Genomic DNA, 17254 nt, shown 5'->3' on the forward strand with positions numbered 1-17254 from the left:
TGTTTAGAGTGTAGGTTATATTATAATAGCGAACTACACAAAGACCCACAGCCTGTATTTGATTGGTTCACTGAATGCATGTGACACTCGAGCAGGTCAGTGTGAAACCGGCAGTGACTTCTGTGCAGAGATGCGGTTTAGTCTGCTCTTCTGCATTAGTGTGTCTTTATTTAAACATGTGGTTTGTGAGAGTGTGTGATCAGCTGATGGCAACACAACAAAACACACTCAAACCCTTAGTGCCCATCCTAAGACCATTCCACACTTTGGAGAAACACCAAACAAGAGCCACATTTTTATAACTCAAACTAAAGTTATATGCAATTTAAAAGGTACAACTTGTGTTAAAATACCAGCTAACACTGCGTTTACACCTTCCATGAGTGGGTGGTTGTCAAATCCTGTGGGGGAGGATTCTCACTCAGCTCTATATTAATATCAGTTCCCACAAAGTTCTGCAGAATACAAGTGCTATTAGGCCCTGTTTGAGAATGGTTCATTTGCTGGTTTTGTTCTACTTGTGGCATCTGGTTGGTAAGTTCATTTTAAGACTTTTTGCTTTAGGTTAAATTTAATGAATTGCATTTTATTTAATACAGAGGCATACGAGTTACAATCTCTGTACCTTCATACCTAGAAAAAAGCTCAAACGGAAATATTACTGTGAGATCTAGAGTGTTGCTGATCTGAAACGCAGGAGAAAATGAGGGTATATTTGTATGGAAAATCTGTTCTGATGACGTACATACAAAAGAATGTGATAAAGAGTCCCAATTCAGTCAAATGAGTTTCTGTCTGAACATCATTTATGTCAGATGTGCATGAACGTTGAAAGAATCATCTCTGGTCCAATTGATTTAAACAAAACTGAGATAAAGTTATGTAGCATCATTAAAGGGGTCATAACACACCAGTCTCATGTTAATCTTCAGCACCTGTAGTGTAGTACAGCATCCTTCATATCTCAGAAGAGTCTTCTGCACTTACACACCGATTGCCAACAAAACACACATTTAATGCAGTTTCACTCACCGCCTGCGGTTTCATGACCATGCAGGATCAAACACACACACACACACACACACACACACACACACACACACACACACACACACACACACACACACACACACTGTGGTGTATTTGATACTATTAATATGTGCATTAAGGTTGGGCCTGAAGACCTGCCATAGTTAGTATTGGGGTACCCTCTGCGCATGTTATAGATACAGGACGTCGTGTCTGTAATGCCCTCATGTTGAGTTTTCATGTGTTCACCCCGTCTTTACTGATAAAGAGTAAAACGCGTGCCTTGCCTCGTTATTGAAGTACACCACACACACACACACACACACACACACACACACACACACACACACACACACACACACACACACACACACACACACACACACACTAGCAGAACTCTGTTGCTGCTCTGGGAAAACAAACAGCATCCACTGTTTCCTTAATGCTGGGTTATTTGGGAAGCTGAACAAGGTGATCTTTCCCTCACAATCACAAACACACGCCTTTAGTGAAATTGTTGATTTCGTGTCTAAAAACTAAATGACAGCGCTGCCGACGGCTCCCGTAACATGAATGAAGCTCGTTAATGACATTATTGCTCTTGCTTTGGTGTATGTGTATGTGTGTGTGTGTGTGTGTGTGTGTGTGTGTGTGTGTGTGTGTGTGTGTGTGTGTGTGTGTGTGTGTGGGCATGTGCGGGCATGGGTTGATGTGCACGCGCTCATCTGGTAGAAGTGTCCATACAAGGAATCCCGCCCTTTATGACCTCATACATGGCCATACTCGGAAAAAACTTCCGGAAACTGTTTGAATCCTAGAGGAGTGTATTTGGCACAGAAATACTCTGTCATACGTCCAACTCATTTTCGGCCATGTTTAGCACGAGAGTCAAGCTCTTTAACAGTGTAAATACATCAGAATGCATGACATGGCATAACACAATCTAACAATAGACTAGAGTGGCCAAATTCATGTTATATGTAGAAATAGTAAACTTAAATTTTGTTTTAAAGGCTCATCAAACCCCAAAACAACCCCAACCCCAAATTTTTGAGATGTAAACAGATACATATAGGCGTCACATAATTGAAAACACTAAAGGTACTCTTTAATGTTATTCATTTATGAAAAATAGTCATATTAGCATTTTTCAGAGCGATTTCTGTCTTCCGGTTTGAAAAGCTGAGTCGGAGCAACATCACGAGATCTGACGTCAGTGTGTTTTCTCGAACCATATATGGGCTGGTGGGAACATGCTAGGGTTGCACCGAATTTTCGGTCACTGAAAATGGCCCAAGAGCGCATTTTCGGTTTTCGTCCGAAAAACTCTTATCACCTAAAAAATACGGCCGGAATGTTGTGATGACGCAAACAGAAACCGCGACCTCCACATGCTTTTCTAAAGCAACATGTCTGCAGACTGCGGTGTGGACGTATGAGGTTCACCTCACATCTGATGACGCATCTCTAATATGGGTTGTAACTTGAAAATAATGCTTTGTGTATGTTTCTGTCAATGGATACACGTACTGGCTCCTCAATGATACACTACAACAACAGCGTTAATAAAAGAAAAACTCTCTTTGTAAACTTTGTTCAGTGCATGCGAGTGCTGCCGTATGTTCGAATATGAGCAGTCATTTTTACTGTCATCACCCGCGTGTAGAGCCAGAAGACGCGAATGAGAAGATCTGTCTCAGTGCATCATCCGAGAGCGCGTCTCACAGCGCGCAAATATTGAGTATTCTTTCAAGTCTTGCGCTTGAACGGACAAACTCACACAAGAAGTATGTCAACATTTCTATCTTGATGAGTATCCAAGCAGACATCTGTATATGCTTTAAAGGGGGGGTGAAACACTCAGTTTCAGTCAATCTCATGTCAATCTTGAGTACCTATAGAGTAGTATTGCATCCTTCATATCTCCGAAAAGTCTTTAGTTTTATTATATTTATAAAAGAAATATGGGCTGTACCGAGTCTTTCCGGAAAAAAACGAGCGCCAGGAGGCGTATCGTGTGGGCGGAGCTAAAGAATGATGAGCGCACCCAAAGCGGTGACGTCCTCAAAGCGTGGAGAAACCCATCGCTATCGATCTCAGCTAATACAGATATGATCCAGAATCATACTCGCAGTTTATGAGGACATGATTCGGTTTATGGACTATTGTATGCGACTAAACGTTAGCAGTAGCAAGCAAAACGGTTTTGCACGTCAGACTAGTGTAACGTTATACAGAGAACAACGAGTAACCGTTAGCGCATTTGAATGACGAAGAACGCGATCCTGTCGTTTACTGATGTTTACTCACGCGACGATAGCCAACAGCACAGACATTTGAAGCAGATTTACTCACCGGCTGCTTCCAAAGCAGGACCGAACCTTTATCGCTGGGACCGCTCCGTCAAAAACACACTTCTTTGGTATGATTTGGTGAAGTCCTGTGACAGCAGTGACCGTGGAGATCCACTTTGCGACGCGACTGAAGCGATGTTGTGAAGCTTCCCGTCATTTCTGCGTTCAAATCGGTTCAAATGCAGCGCTGTCTTCCCGGAATGCTGTGCTGAAGCGTTGAAGTCGCTCGACGTCACCCATAGGAATAAAGTGGAGCGCGGCGCGGACTATAACGACAGAAGTGTTCACGGACGAGTGGATCTGCAGCTGAGAGTGTTTATGGGCGTGCATTTCCTCTCTCGCTCTAGTCACGCGCGCGCGCGCACCCTACCGGGAGAAGAGCCCGTACGGCCCATACAAGGACCTTCCGCTCTATTAACGTCAAGCCGACCCATACTCGAAAAAAACTCTCCGAAACTTGTGAGAAACCGGAAGGAGTATTTTTGACACAGAAATACTCCATCAAACGTCCAACATTAGTTTTTGAAACTTTGTCTATGTTTAGGATGGGAATCCAAGTCTTTAACAGTGTAAAAAGCTCAGTATGCATGAAACAGCATTTCACCCCCCCCTTTAAGAGAACTTTGTACAGTTATGGAGCTAGAAATATGACAAAATGATCTGAATTTGAATTGTATAAATTAAATTATTGACAAGTGTAATCTTACAAAGTTGAATATTATGTTGCATTTTACATAGTTATGAATTTGAATCTTACAGAAAGTAGGCCAGAGCTCATCATCAGTGAAGAGTAAAAGATGTCAGAAAAGTCCAACGGAGCACCATCTGATCATTTCATTTCCTATTTGTAATGGAATAAAGAGCCCAGGCCGCCATGACTTATTAATATACTTATTTTAAGAAAACAATTGAATGCAAAATTTTATCTCAAATAAAGTCCAAAAAAGCTCTAAACGGATTTTAGGATAAGACGGCGTCAGTTAAGCTAGATTAAAAAGTTAAATATAGGCTACACAAATAAAACATTTAGGTTACAGCTGCATCTGTGTCTGAGAATTATTTTTTTTTTTTTTATGATGATGATGATGATGATGATGATGATGATGATGATGATGATGATGATGATGATGATGATGATTTGATGTTTTTTGATGTTATTGAACTCTGAAGCCAGGACGAATAACTTTGTTTTGTTTAAATAATCTGACATGCGATCTCGGCCACGTCAAACCGCGACTGGCTGCATGTTCAATGCTTAGGCTACGTTAAAAGTGTTGCTGACCAAACATTTTACTGTTCCAATCTTTTTTTATGGCTAGCCTAGTTAAAATGTTGCATACAGGACAGTTGAGCTGCTCTGTGTCCACGCCCATGAGCTTCATCATAAAGGCAGTTACATGCGGTTCTGTCAGACAAACTGTCATGCTTGTGATTTTCCTAATTTAGTAATAGTCCTATTATTCTGAAGTGGAGCTGAACATTGGTCTGTGCTTTAGCTCTTCGTTGTCCAGCGCAGCCTCACCACACAGATTTTTCTCTGCACAATTAAATAAAACAGGGCGGGTGATTAATATTTCATATATCGGATAAACATTTTTTTCTGTGAAACGTGTTAAGTTGCACAGGAGAAAGCCCGAGGACCTGCCCTAGTTTAAGAAGCGGTAGCCAACTACTGCTATAAGCATACCTGTCAACATATGGGTATCAAAATCCAGGAGAGATCGGGGGTTGTGGGCGGTGTCGGGGGTGGCATAATAATAATAATAATACTTTTATTTGTACCTGTGCTCTTCCTACCTGTATAACAAATTAACAAGTAGGAAATATACATTGTTATCAGTTTGCACTTCATAAGTTATATATTATATCATAAGTTAAGTTAATAAGTTAATTATATATAGATTAATCCTTATTAAAGGTACTGAAGTTATTTAGTCAAGAGCAGAGCATATTTAGTGTTTCTTTTTTTTTTTAGTATTTCTTTACATTGTCATTATAAGTGGTTACTGTCACTTTAAAAGATCTTCCGCTGTCACACATGATGCGGATGTGAAATGCTGAAGTCGCAGTTACAAAACGCGTGACTGTCCCCCACCTGCTCCTCTTTAGAAAATTACATTCGCAGTCCCATTTTGATCTCGGTATTTACCAAGGGTGTAATCTAGCGCTCGGAAAGCGTTCCACCCATAGGGGCGGCCATTGCTAACCTAGCCATCACCTGCTGTTAGCATCCCATTGACTCCCATTCATTTTTGAGTCACTTTGACAGTGAATAACTTTACATCTGAGACGTTTAAAGACTCCATTTGTCCATTGTTTATTTCTAAAGAAACACGACAATGTATAAAAGGCTCCATTACCTTGTATCTTACACTATCGCCCCGCAGAAGCTGTTTTTGTAAAAATAGGCTAACGATTGCGTCATAACCAACGAGACTCTGTCGCACAGTTGAGAAATTACCGTATAGACCTGAGGAGACGCTCGCAGGCAATCTTTTACTGTCTATGAGGCAGTCGGGGGGACGTGGAGACATAAAGTCTGATAAAGTCAAGGGGGAAGAATGGGGAGAAGCCCATAGTGAGCCAAAAGCAACGGGAGAAAATATTTAAACAACGGGATTCAGATTTAACTTTCCACAACTACTAGAAGACCTACAGCTGTCAGACAGGAGGCTCACGTCACATCTACGTCCTCAAGCTCCGTCTGAGCCTGCGCAGTTCACTCAGCCATCAGGAAGTGAGTGCCTCTGATTGGCCTCATTATCCGCCGTTGAAGTCTATGGGATAGCTCGGTCCATTTATTTTACTCTGTATGGTATTTACACAAGGGTTTGTAATGAGCGCCTAATGACACTCCCCTATATATGCAAACCATTCCCTCTTTCCATACAATACCCATCCCACCTTTTCACAGTCGACCACTCCCCTTTTAACAAGCCTTTTCAAATCAAAGGTGTGAAAAAACAACTGCAGCAGGGGGTTTCATGACCCTTTAAATCCCTATAATCTAATAAATGTTACTCTCAAGATTCTGTTCGGTCTGTTTGTTCTTCATTTCAGTTTTTTAAAAAAAGGAGTTATAGACAACAAAGTTACTCTGTTTGTTCTTCAGGTGTGTTTGCTGATCCAGACGGACTGAAGTCAGTGTCAGTGATGGAGGGAGATTCAGTCACTCTAAACTCTGATCTCACTGATATAGATGATGATCTGATTCTGTGGATGTTTGGAGCTAATAACACTTTAATAGCTGAGATTGATGTACTGGCCGGCAGCATCACTGTATATGATGATGTTCCTGATGGGAGATTCAGAGACAGACTGAAGCTGGACAATCAAACTGGATCTCTGACCATCACACACATCTCAACTGAACATGCTGGAGATTATAAACTACAGACCAACAGAATGAGAAAGAGTTTCAGTCTCACTGTCTATGGTGAGTTTAATATCAGTTTCTTTTTCTTCTAGTATTGCTATAGCTTTAAAGTAAAGTAGAGGCATCATAAATATTTGATTTTTCAATCTTTTTACATTGTAAAATCCCATATTAACATTAATTTAAGACTCATTTTATTGAATGATCTTGTGAAATGATGTCAGCATCTTAAACAGCATCATTTTTACAGTTTAAAATTACATCACAAACTCAGACTCAAAATGTAGCATGACTTACTCTGATCTTTCTCAGCTCATCTGCCTGTTCCTGTCATCAGCAGTAACTCTTCACACTGTTCTTCTTCTTCATCTTCATCATCCTCATGTTCACTGGTGTGTTCATCATCAGTGTTGAATGTGAGTCATGTGACTCTCTCCTGGTTCAAAGGAAACAGTTTATTGTACAGCATCAGTGTGTCTGATCTCAGCATCAGTCTCTCTCTACCTCTGGAGGTGGAATATCAGGATAAAAACACCTACAGCTGTGTGCTGAACAATCCCATCAGCAACCAGACCAGACATCCCAACATCACTCAACTCTGCCACACATGTGCAGGTACAGCAGCACGGCTGATATTATTCACATTCAACAGAAACATACAAAAATATATTTTCCCTGTTTTTAGTTTTTTTTTTTAGTTTTGTTTTTATTCATAGATAACAAGTGAGATATCAATTATATCCACTGAACTAGAAACAGTTTCTAAATCTGGTCCCCTTATGGCAACGTCCAAAGTCAGCTTGGTGAAAACCACATTATGTCTTATCTTTGCTCATGTTGTTTTTCAGAAGTCCACGCCCACTCTTGTGATTCTGCTGAAGCTGTGCTCCGATTGGTCGCCACTGCGCTGGTGGGCGTGGCTGCTGCAGCTGCTGCTGTTCTTCTGATCAATGACGTCAGAGCTACAAGACCTAAAAGGAGAAAACGGAACAGATGTCATAAATATTGAGAGATATATTGGAGTTTTAATGAACATTTTTAATGAAAATATATGAGGTCGAATTGTTTGTCAAAATGAAACTGCTTACAATGCTCCTCTAAACTGGATAGTAATGTAGTGGGACCATCCGGTGTCTTTCATGCTAAAACATGTTAGTGACATGTAAAGTCATACTAGCAACATGTTAATGTATGCTAAACATGTTGGCAACATACTAAAACATGTTAGCTAGCTAGCTGCACAGCTGGCTGACTTTTAAAACTACTAAAACCTTCAAACTTTCTAGCTTTTTCTAGCCAACTTACCGTTTCTTTATGAACTTTACTCATATAGTTTCATTTTTCAGTTATCTGCAGCAACACTGTAAATTGGAAATATGAATGACAAAATATTGTTCATGCCAATAAAGCAACTTAGAGATATCCTGAAAACCTTCAGTTTAATTTTAACTTTTCATTATGGACATAAAATTGTCTCTTAAATCTGATCTGGAGCTTTTTACAGCTCATAATATGGGTGTTGTTCGTTTATTGTGTTAATGTAGGACAATGTTTTTAATTTAATGTCAATGCTCAATATTTTACCGTACAATTCTCTCATTCTGCCATACCGTAGATATTATGTAGAAATTTGGGGGAATAATTACAAATCAAATATTAATCCAATCTATTTACTCCAAAAGAAGGCAATTGGAATTGTAAATCAGGAAAAATATTCTGCACCAACAACTCTTTTATGTATAAAATTAAATATTTTGAAAATCCATGACCTTGCTGACTTAAATACAGCAGTTGTGATTTACAAGGCATATAATCATCAGCTCCCTCACAGTCTCCAGGAGATGTTTAAGCTCAGAGAGTCAGTACAACCTCTGAGGAATAGGTTTTTTTTCTTTTTAAAGTGTGAGAAAAAGAAAAAGAAAAAAAAAAAGTCAATGTATTACTGTCAGAGATAAATTTGTGGAATAGCTTAAATCAATTAAAAGGGTGTTATAAAGTAAAAATATTGTATCATTGAAGAATATAAGGGATTAGAATTATTAAATTAAACAATAAATAACTAAAAAAATAGGATTAATATTATAACAAAGGTGTGAACTAATGGGAAGATGATTAACCTTATTTAATTCTGCTTTAATTTCAGTTTTTGGTAATGTAAAGAATAGGATGTATGACTTTGTTTTCTTCTTGATATATTGTTCTATGGTAAGGCACAATCAGACTTCAGCCTTTGTCCTTGTCTTTGAAATGTTGATTATATAATTTAATGTAAAATGCTTTGTTTTGAATATTTTTATTTTGTTTAATTTTCTCTTTGGATGGATGACCGAATAAACTAATAAACTAAACTAAACTAATGTTTCGCAAAATTTTCACTGAAAACATTATTTGCTTATGATCTTTTACAGCATTCAAACAGTTACAATACTGTAAATACTGTATTCAAACACAAAACTTCATTTTTAAACAATAGAGCACAAAAGTGACAGAGCAGCTTTTGTTCTTGAGGTATTTTTCCATTTCATTTTCTCAAAGTTACAAATCACTCACCTCCTGAATTACAACATTACAAACTTGGGTCTGCAGCAAAAAAAGCAAGTGGATGAAAACGTCCTGTTTCACAGAACTATTAATAAGAGGGAACAAAAAGCTCAAACTCCATTAATCATCCACCACAATGACTAAAACCAAAGAACATAAGTTCAGCAAACAATTGTTGAGCTTTGTCAGTAATTCAATGAGAAAAGAAACTAGTTTTATAGTTAAACAGACTCGTTTTAAAATGTCAAATGAAACCTGCAGCTTTTGTTTGTCCGCCTTCGACACTGTCTAAAAGCGAAGGTGACATCATTTAACCGTGGCAAACTTCCTCTTTTACACTTATTCCAGAGATATAGAGGATGCTTATTGAGTATCTGTTAGCTTCTGTTAAGAAAATTATTTTTATAGTGTGAAGAATAATATTCAGAAAACAAATTTTCAGTGTTCGAGTGAAAAGCTGGAGGGAGACATGAAGGCTGAGAAGGTTATGGGGAAAAAGCACTCGGAATCAAACTAAACTGGACACACATGCATCCAAATGGATGTATTTACCCAGAGCGCTGTATGTATATGCCTATGCATTGGCTCGTCTGACCATGCAATAATTTATCGCCAGACCTCCATTAACTGTTTAACTGCGCGTTAACAACCACAGATTGTCCGTATTATGTGAGTGGAGTGTGCTTGATGATTAGGCAAGTGTAATCCGCAGATTAGTAGAGGAGCTGGGATACACATGCAAACAAGTTCAAGAGGTCAGGACTCGGGAGAGGCTCCAGTATTTCCTCCATTTCTAAATTCTGTGCATTGAGGAACATTCATCGTTTTGTTTACGCACGGCTAGGGAGAGATGGTGTGGATGCAGTCGTACGACCAGCAGTTACTGTTTGTGGCCCTGTGTACGGTAGAAAGATGATGACAGGGATGTCGGGATACAGGTTGGGTGAACGAGTCCCCACGTCTATTACGCCGAGTATGCTGGTCACAAGCTACATATGGACCAAAATGAAAAGCTTGTGGATTTGGGAGTTACTGAAGCTGTTGCCTCTGATGGTTTCAGAGGGAAAATTTGAGGATTTTCTGTAATGCTGATAAAGAACAATCTTATAATTTATGACGAAGTGTACAGAGAAATCTGCCTGAGTCATGGCCTTTTTGATCAGCTAAGAGTTGATCACGGACATTAATTTTATTTGTGTGTGTATCAACAAGATATTTTTAGGGCCTTTCGCACTAATGTCAACAGGCACCCTTTCATTCAAACTCAGTCAATACAGAACCACGCTGCTGAAAGAAAGTGGGTGGAAGTCAACTCGCGAATAAACTACCCAGTTAAGTACACACTGTGTGCCTTGGTCAACAATGTTTTTCTGGACATTGATGACCCATTTGGTAAGCATTGTGTCTCGGCCATTGCTTCATTGTTGGGCTGCAGAATTTCATCCCTGCCTGGAATGCACATACCATCCCATACCCGATGCCCTTTTTGCAGCCCATCTCAGAACCGCTCGATTCCCTGCTCAGTTCTTTCCACCTGCTGAGGAACTTGCAGCTGACTACATTAGGAACAGAGGAACTCTGACTTATCCTGGGTGTTTTGGACCCCCTTGATGGACACCCTGACCTTAAGGTGCAGAGGGAAACATTGCTGCTGTCAACCTGTAGCTATGATTAAATGTGTTATGACTGTCTTTTAGGTCACAGTGGCCTATTCTGGGAGGGTTTGGAGCAATAGCTAGTATTAATAGCATTATTAATGCCATTAATAGCTAATGGCATTGTTTTTGTTCAGATTAAACAGTAACAGCCTTTCTGCACTATTTTAGATGCAATTTTTTTTTTACTCCAGTCTATTTGTCCAACATCTTAATGGTTACTTTTCAAATTACAGTTTCTTATCTCATTTAAAGTGTGTTTTTAAAAGTTGTAGTTTTGTTTGATAAGGTTGCAGGAAAACAAAGCTACAAACATGAGATTATAAAATGTGCTTTGTTTATCTGCCGTGTCTAAAGGTAACAATATTTAAATAAAAATGGTATTTAAATTAAAATGCAACACTCGCCCAAAACAAAATAAACGCTGACAACTAATGAATAGTTATAATGTTGATAATTTAATTGACCTACCAAATTGAGACCAGCAGATGTTCGAGTCAACTCACCTTTGTCATTATCAAAATCTTTGGATTTTGTTTATTACTTATTGTCATAACATATCACTGTATTTATCAGCTATGACTATCGTGAACTGGTCGGTGCCACACATATAAAAGACACAAGTCCATTTGGAAAGGCAAGTTCTATTTTAACATGTGCTAATTACCATAATAAAAGCATTTATAACATTTGTTAAATTCAGAATTTAGTTTCTTATAATACCCCACAAGATATACAAACCTGGTATATCAGTGCCGTTTTTTTAAACCATTTTGAACTGTGAAATGACCCTAGACAATCATATTCTGCTAGGAGAGCCAAATGCCCTGTGGTTGACAATGTACAAGAATAAAATGGAGGTTGTCTCTATTTAAATGGCCTATTCAGGAACAGCCCATTACGATACTGCATATGGCACTGGACTACAAAAATAAACTCAGATGGCTGTTATGAATTTACACCCTACACATAAAAAATAAAATAAATAAAATACAGAGAAACAAAAATTTAGAAGCCATACTAACCCCTGAACACATGCCCAAGATTCCTAACAGAATACAACAAATTCTGAAAAAAAAACCTATATTATTTCTGACCTTTTGAACCACAAACAGCTTACCGGCAGGGAGGTGCTGGGGACTCTTGGCGATGGCACAATCCCGACACCCTCTCACGTACCTTCTTACATCCGCCGCCATGTTGGGCCACCAGAAGCGTTCGCGTAGCAGCGAGAGGGTTTCATTGGCCCCTGGGTGGCCAGTGCCCAACAATTTGTGAGCGGAGTGAACCAAGGGAGTGCGTAGTGAGCGGGTGATGTACTGAAGTCCTGGTGGACAACCCAGCAGGGTGGGGGTGGAAGCACTGGCGGGAGGTATTGTCTCCTCAGACCAAGTGATGGGATGGAGGAAGAGCTTCTCGGGCAGGATGGGCTCGGAACTTTCGGGGCTTTCCTCAGGAGTGTGGAGCCGAGACAGGGCATCGGCCTTGACATTCTTGGAACCTGGACAATACGATAAAGTGAATTTGAATCTCGTGAAGAAGAGTGCCCATCTAGCTTGACGAGGGTTCAGCCGCTTGGCGTCTCGGAGATACTTAAGGTTCTTATGGTCAGTTAACACGATGAAGGGTTGAGCTTCCTCCAACCAATGCCTCCACTCCTCCAAGGTGAGCTTGATGGCCAATAACTCACGGTTGCCGATGTCCTAACAGACCTCCGCCGGGTTGAACTTCCGGGAGAAGAAGGCACATGGATGGAGTCGACTCGGGGTCCCCTGCTGTTGCGAGAGCACTGCTCCCGCTCTGGTGGTGGAGGCATCAACCTCGACGACGAAGGCCTTAGTTGGATCTGGATGGACCAGGAGGGGAGCGGTGGTGAAGGCGTTCTTGAGCTCGTTGAAGGCCTCTGTGGCCTCAGGGGGCCAGGACAGAAACTTGGGCTTGCAAAGGAGGAGGTGGGTGAGAGGAATGGAGATGAGACTGTAGTTCTGAATGAAACAATGATAGAAATTGGCAAACCCGAGGAAACGTTGGAGCTCTTTGATGGATGATTCCAGGATCTGATTGCCTCTACCTTCCTCTCGTCCATCTGGATGCCACTGTGGCCGATGTTGTAGCCAAGGAACTGCACTGAGGGCTGATGGAAGAAGCATTTTTCGGCTTTGAGGTAGAGCTGGAAGTCTCTCAGGCGTTGCAGGACCTCCGCAACGTGGTGGCGATGTTCGGCCAGGCTCCGGGAGTAGATCAGGATATCGTTGATATACACCAGAACTGACTTGTGGAGGAACTCCTGGAGCACCTTATATATGAAGCCCCTGGAATACGGAGGGGGCTTTGGCCAGGCCATAGGGCATGACGAGGTACTCGTAGTGGCCTTTAGGGGTCACGAAGGTGGTCTTCCTCTCGTCCCCCTCACGTATCCGGATGAGGTTATAGGCGCTGCGGAGGTCCAACTTGGTGAACACTGTGGCACCCTGGAGATGTTCCAGCACCGTCAGGACAAGAGGAAGTGGATATCGGAACTTTACGGTGATTCCGCACGATAATCAATGCACGGCCGCAAGCCTCCGTCCTTCTTGGCCACGAAGAAAACTCTCGAAGCAGCAGGGGACGTTGAAGGCCTGATGTAGCCTTGCTCAAGGGCTTCCCGGATGTAGTCCTCCATGGCCTTCTCCTCCGGCAGGGAGAGGGGGTAGATCTTCCCCCTGGGCACTGGCTCACCCGGAAGCAGATCGATCCCACAGTCCCATGGACGATGTGGAGGTAGCTTTGAAGCCCGGCGAGGGCAGAAGACATCACTGAAGGGGGTGTAAAAGGAGGGGATATCTACAGAACGTTGTTCAATGGGGCTTTCAATGGAATTGGCACACACTGGAATCTTGCTAGAGAGAGGCTTGGACGGAACTGGCAGGTCAGAGAGACAACAACTGAAACAGCATTCGCCCCACTTCAGGATCTCACCGGACTAGGTTCACGTCAGCAGTGGATTCCTCCAGAACCAGTAAATGCAGTTGTTCGATGTGCAGAACTCCAACTTGCAGCTTCACAAGACCTGCAATGGAGCGAACCCTCCTCCGACTCAGGGGCTTTCCCGTGATCGTCTGTATCTGATAACTGACCAGTGTGACTGTCATCTTGAGCTGCCGGCAGAGGTGGCCGGAGATGAAATTCCCGGCAGACCCTGAGTCGAGGAGGGCTGAGACTGACAGGGAGACATCGGAAGTAATAAGGTTCACAATCGTGGTTAATGGTTGGCTTTTATACTCAGATGACTGGATTACACTCACCAAGGGATGAGGAGGACGAGTAGGACATTGGGCAATGAAATGGTCCGCTGCTCCACAATATAAGCATAAGCCGTTGCCCAGCCGCTTCTGACGTTCTGCTGGGATTAAACGCTGGTGATCAAGCTGCATGGGTTCATGTACCGGTTCTGGAGGGCTGACGGACTCTGGCCGGCAGAGAGACTGGAAGCTCATGAACTGGCCCTGGTGTTCTTCAATACACGACTGCACATGAGTGGCGAAGGGGATGGACAGTTGGATGAAACGCTCAAGCCCGATGGCATCCTCGTATGCAGCGAGATGCAACCGCACACGGGGATCCAAACCTTGATGATAGGTGGTCAACAACGACTGTTCATTCCATCCGCTGGCAGCGGCCAAGGTCCGAAACTGTAGAGCATACTCATGAATCGACATGTTATTTTGTTTTAAATGGTACAATCTCTCACCAGTTGACTCATCCCAGGCAGGTTTCCCGAACACATCCTTGAAATGGGCCACAAAGCTTGACTTGGACTGCAAAACTGGGTTATTTTGTGCATAGAGCGTTTCCGCCCAGTGTAATGCTTTGCCATTTAATTGGGATACATTGAACACTACCTGGGATCAATCGTCAGGATATAAGTGCGGTTGCATCTCCAGGACCAGTGAGCAATGAAGAAGGAAGCCGTTGCAATCCTCCTCCAAACCAGAGAAGGGTGCTGGCTTGGCCATGGGACTGGCGTACTGAGGTGCAGAGGAAGAGGTGCTGGTGGATGCGGAAGTGCCTGCCGGTGCCAGTGATGGTGAATCGGTGATGAGTTCACAGCGCATGGCATCCACCAGTTCTTGGAAAGGATCGGAAGTGCTCATACTGGTGCTCGCGGTTGTGGTCTGGTTTTCTGTTATGGTACAGAACTGCGGAGACAAAGGTGTAATATGAAATGGTTTATTGAGCGAACCAGTAGAGTGAGCAGAGTGGAGAGTAGTGCAGAGTGAGGTCTTGGGATGATGACAGCCAGCTGAGAGATGCGTTGAGACTCAGGAAGATGATGGAGACAGATAATGGAGAACGAGGAACACTTAGCCACAGGACTTGGAGACACAGGACAATCGCTGGAGACTAGGTCAGAGTAGCGAGGTGAGTCCGTTGTTTGTAGCTTGGATGAGTACCTTGCATAAACGAGACCGGACAATAGATGCGTTTACATGCACGTTCTTAAGCTGATTATGCCCAATAAGCCGACAATGAACATGGTCATGTAAACGCGGTAACCTGTTTTCTTTATTCGGAGTAATGTCATATACGGCGTAAGCATAAACCCGTCGGAACAGGTAGTTTTTTGCCTCTTACCTCGATTTTGCGTTGCATGTAAACACATGAACCTGCTTTTTATCGGCTTATTGAAGTGCGCATGTGTGATAGGTGACAAAAGCGCAAATTTAGAGCAGATTTAAACGCATCCACACAGAGCGAGCTAGTGTTTTGCATGAAATAAGGACATATATCACAAACGCAGACTCGTTTAAGACCCAGAAAATTGTAAAGATGTGTTCTCATCACATGCAGCAGAAGTAGAGGAGATTCCGTCAAAACACTTCATAACTGCACAAGGGTTAATATGAGCCGTAAATCTCCCGCTGACACGGCGCACACTTTATTTAACATCACAACTGACGTAACATTTGAAAAAATCATAGTCAGATATACGGACATTCTTTTTTTTTGACGGCACTACAAGGAAATAACCCGGTTTATAAATAGTCATGTAAACGTGGTTTACTTGCGTTGTCCGTTTACTGGTTTGCATGTAAATGGGGAAAACTGGTTATTTCAATAAGCTGATTTTTTGGAGTTATCAGCTTACTGGTGTGCATGTAAACACACCCAATGAGTGACTGTGGTGTTTAAGTGCTAGTGCTGATGAGGTGCAGGTGGAGGTGATCAGAACTCAGGAGAGGGTGTGCGTTGGAATACCGTGACGTGGGAGCCTGGCTTTTCTGTGACAATGAGTTTCCCATTCAAAGTTCCCTTTCTTTGGCTGGAAATTTCCTTGTAATATGTTTTGTTTGGAAACTAACAGATAAGCTGCAGTATTTGTTTTTGAACTATAGATATAGTTCATATAGTGTGAGATATCATTAATCAATCCAGTATCATTAATGCGATGACACAGCCCAACGAAAGAGAGACTGTGGTTAAAAAAGAAAAAAAAACTTGGCAGAACTGAAGAACAACCCCCAAAACACAAACATACTGACTCAGTCTAGATCCGTTTTCATCTCAGTAGACTCACAACATTTCTCCTTTTCTAAACTGCTGAAGAAAATGTTTTGCTTCGTTGTTTTTTGCTGTTTGTGCTTTTGCCGCCTGGTTGGTAAGTTTGAAAATTTGTTATAGTTTCGGTTGTGAAAGATATCACTGTGTCTGATCTCAGTGTTTTAGCTTTCTTTTGGCATCTTAAATGATGAAATCTGAAGTTTTACTGTACTAAATGACCGTCGGCTGTTTCCATCTGAAAGTATAAATAAAGCTTATGTCTCATCAGAATTTCAAACCAGAAAGGGCATTCAGCTCCTCTAGAGATGCTTTGAAACGAGTGTCTTTCTTTGTTTGCTATTGAAATCAATGTTTGCTGATCATTATAAATACCAGTATAATAGATCAGGGGTTTTCAAAATGTATGATGCCAAGGACCTCCAAATATGATGAACCTTTTATAAGGGACCCTCTTCCTAAAATCCATCTACAGGTCCTTCTAAAAAAATTAGCATATAGTGATAAAGTTCATTATTTTCCATAATGTGATGATAAAAATTAAACTTTCATGTATTTTAGATTCATTGCACACCAACTAAAATATTTCAGGTCTTTTATTGTTTTAAAACTGATGATTTTGGCAAACAGCTCATGAAAACTAAAAAAAATTAGCATATCATGAAAAGGTTCTCTAAATGAGCTATTAACCTAATCATCTGAATCAACTAATTAACTCTAAACACCTGCAAAAGATTCCTGAGGCTTTTAAAAACTCCCAG

The 17254-nt window shown here is 41.5% G+C and overlaps 2 protein-coding genes across 2 annotated transcripts in view; both read left to right on the top strand.

Moving 5' to 3' along the window:
• The window catches only part of LOC137040002 (CD48 antigen-like), a 207867-nt gene that overhangs the window by 42165 nt on the left and 148448 nt on the right, over window positions 1–17254 (top strand). The window lies entirely within an intron of this gene.
• On the top strand, window positions 472–9128 carry LOC137040009 (SLAM family member 9-like). Its single transcript, XM_067415415.1, has 4 exons — window positions 472–534; window positions 6496–6819; window positions 7072–7374; window positions 7608–9128. The coding sequence occupies exons 1-4, from the start codon at window positions 492–494 to the stop codon at window positions 7766–7768; spliced, it is 831 nt and encodes a 276-aa protein (XP_067271516.1). The 5' UTR covers window positions 472–491; the 3' UTR covers window positions 7769–9128.

This window comes from Pseudorasbora parva, chromosome 14 (assembly GCF_024679245.1).
Source record: "Pseudorasbora parva isolate DD20220531a chromosome 14, ASM2467924v1, whole genome shotgun sequence".
Lineage (NCBI taxonomy): Eukaryota > Metazoa > Chordata > Actinopteri > Cypriniformes > Gobionidae > Pseudorasbora > Pseudorasbora parva.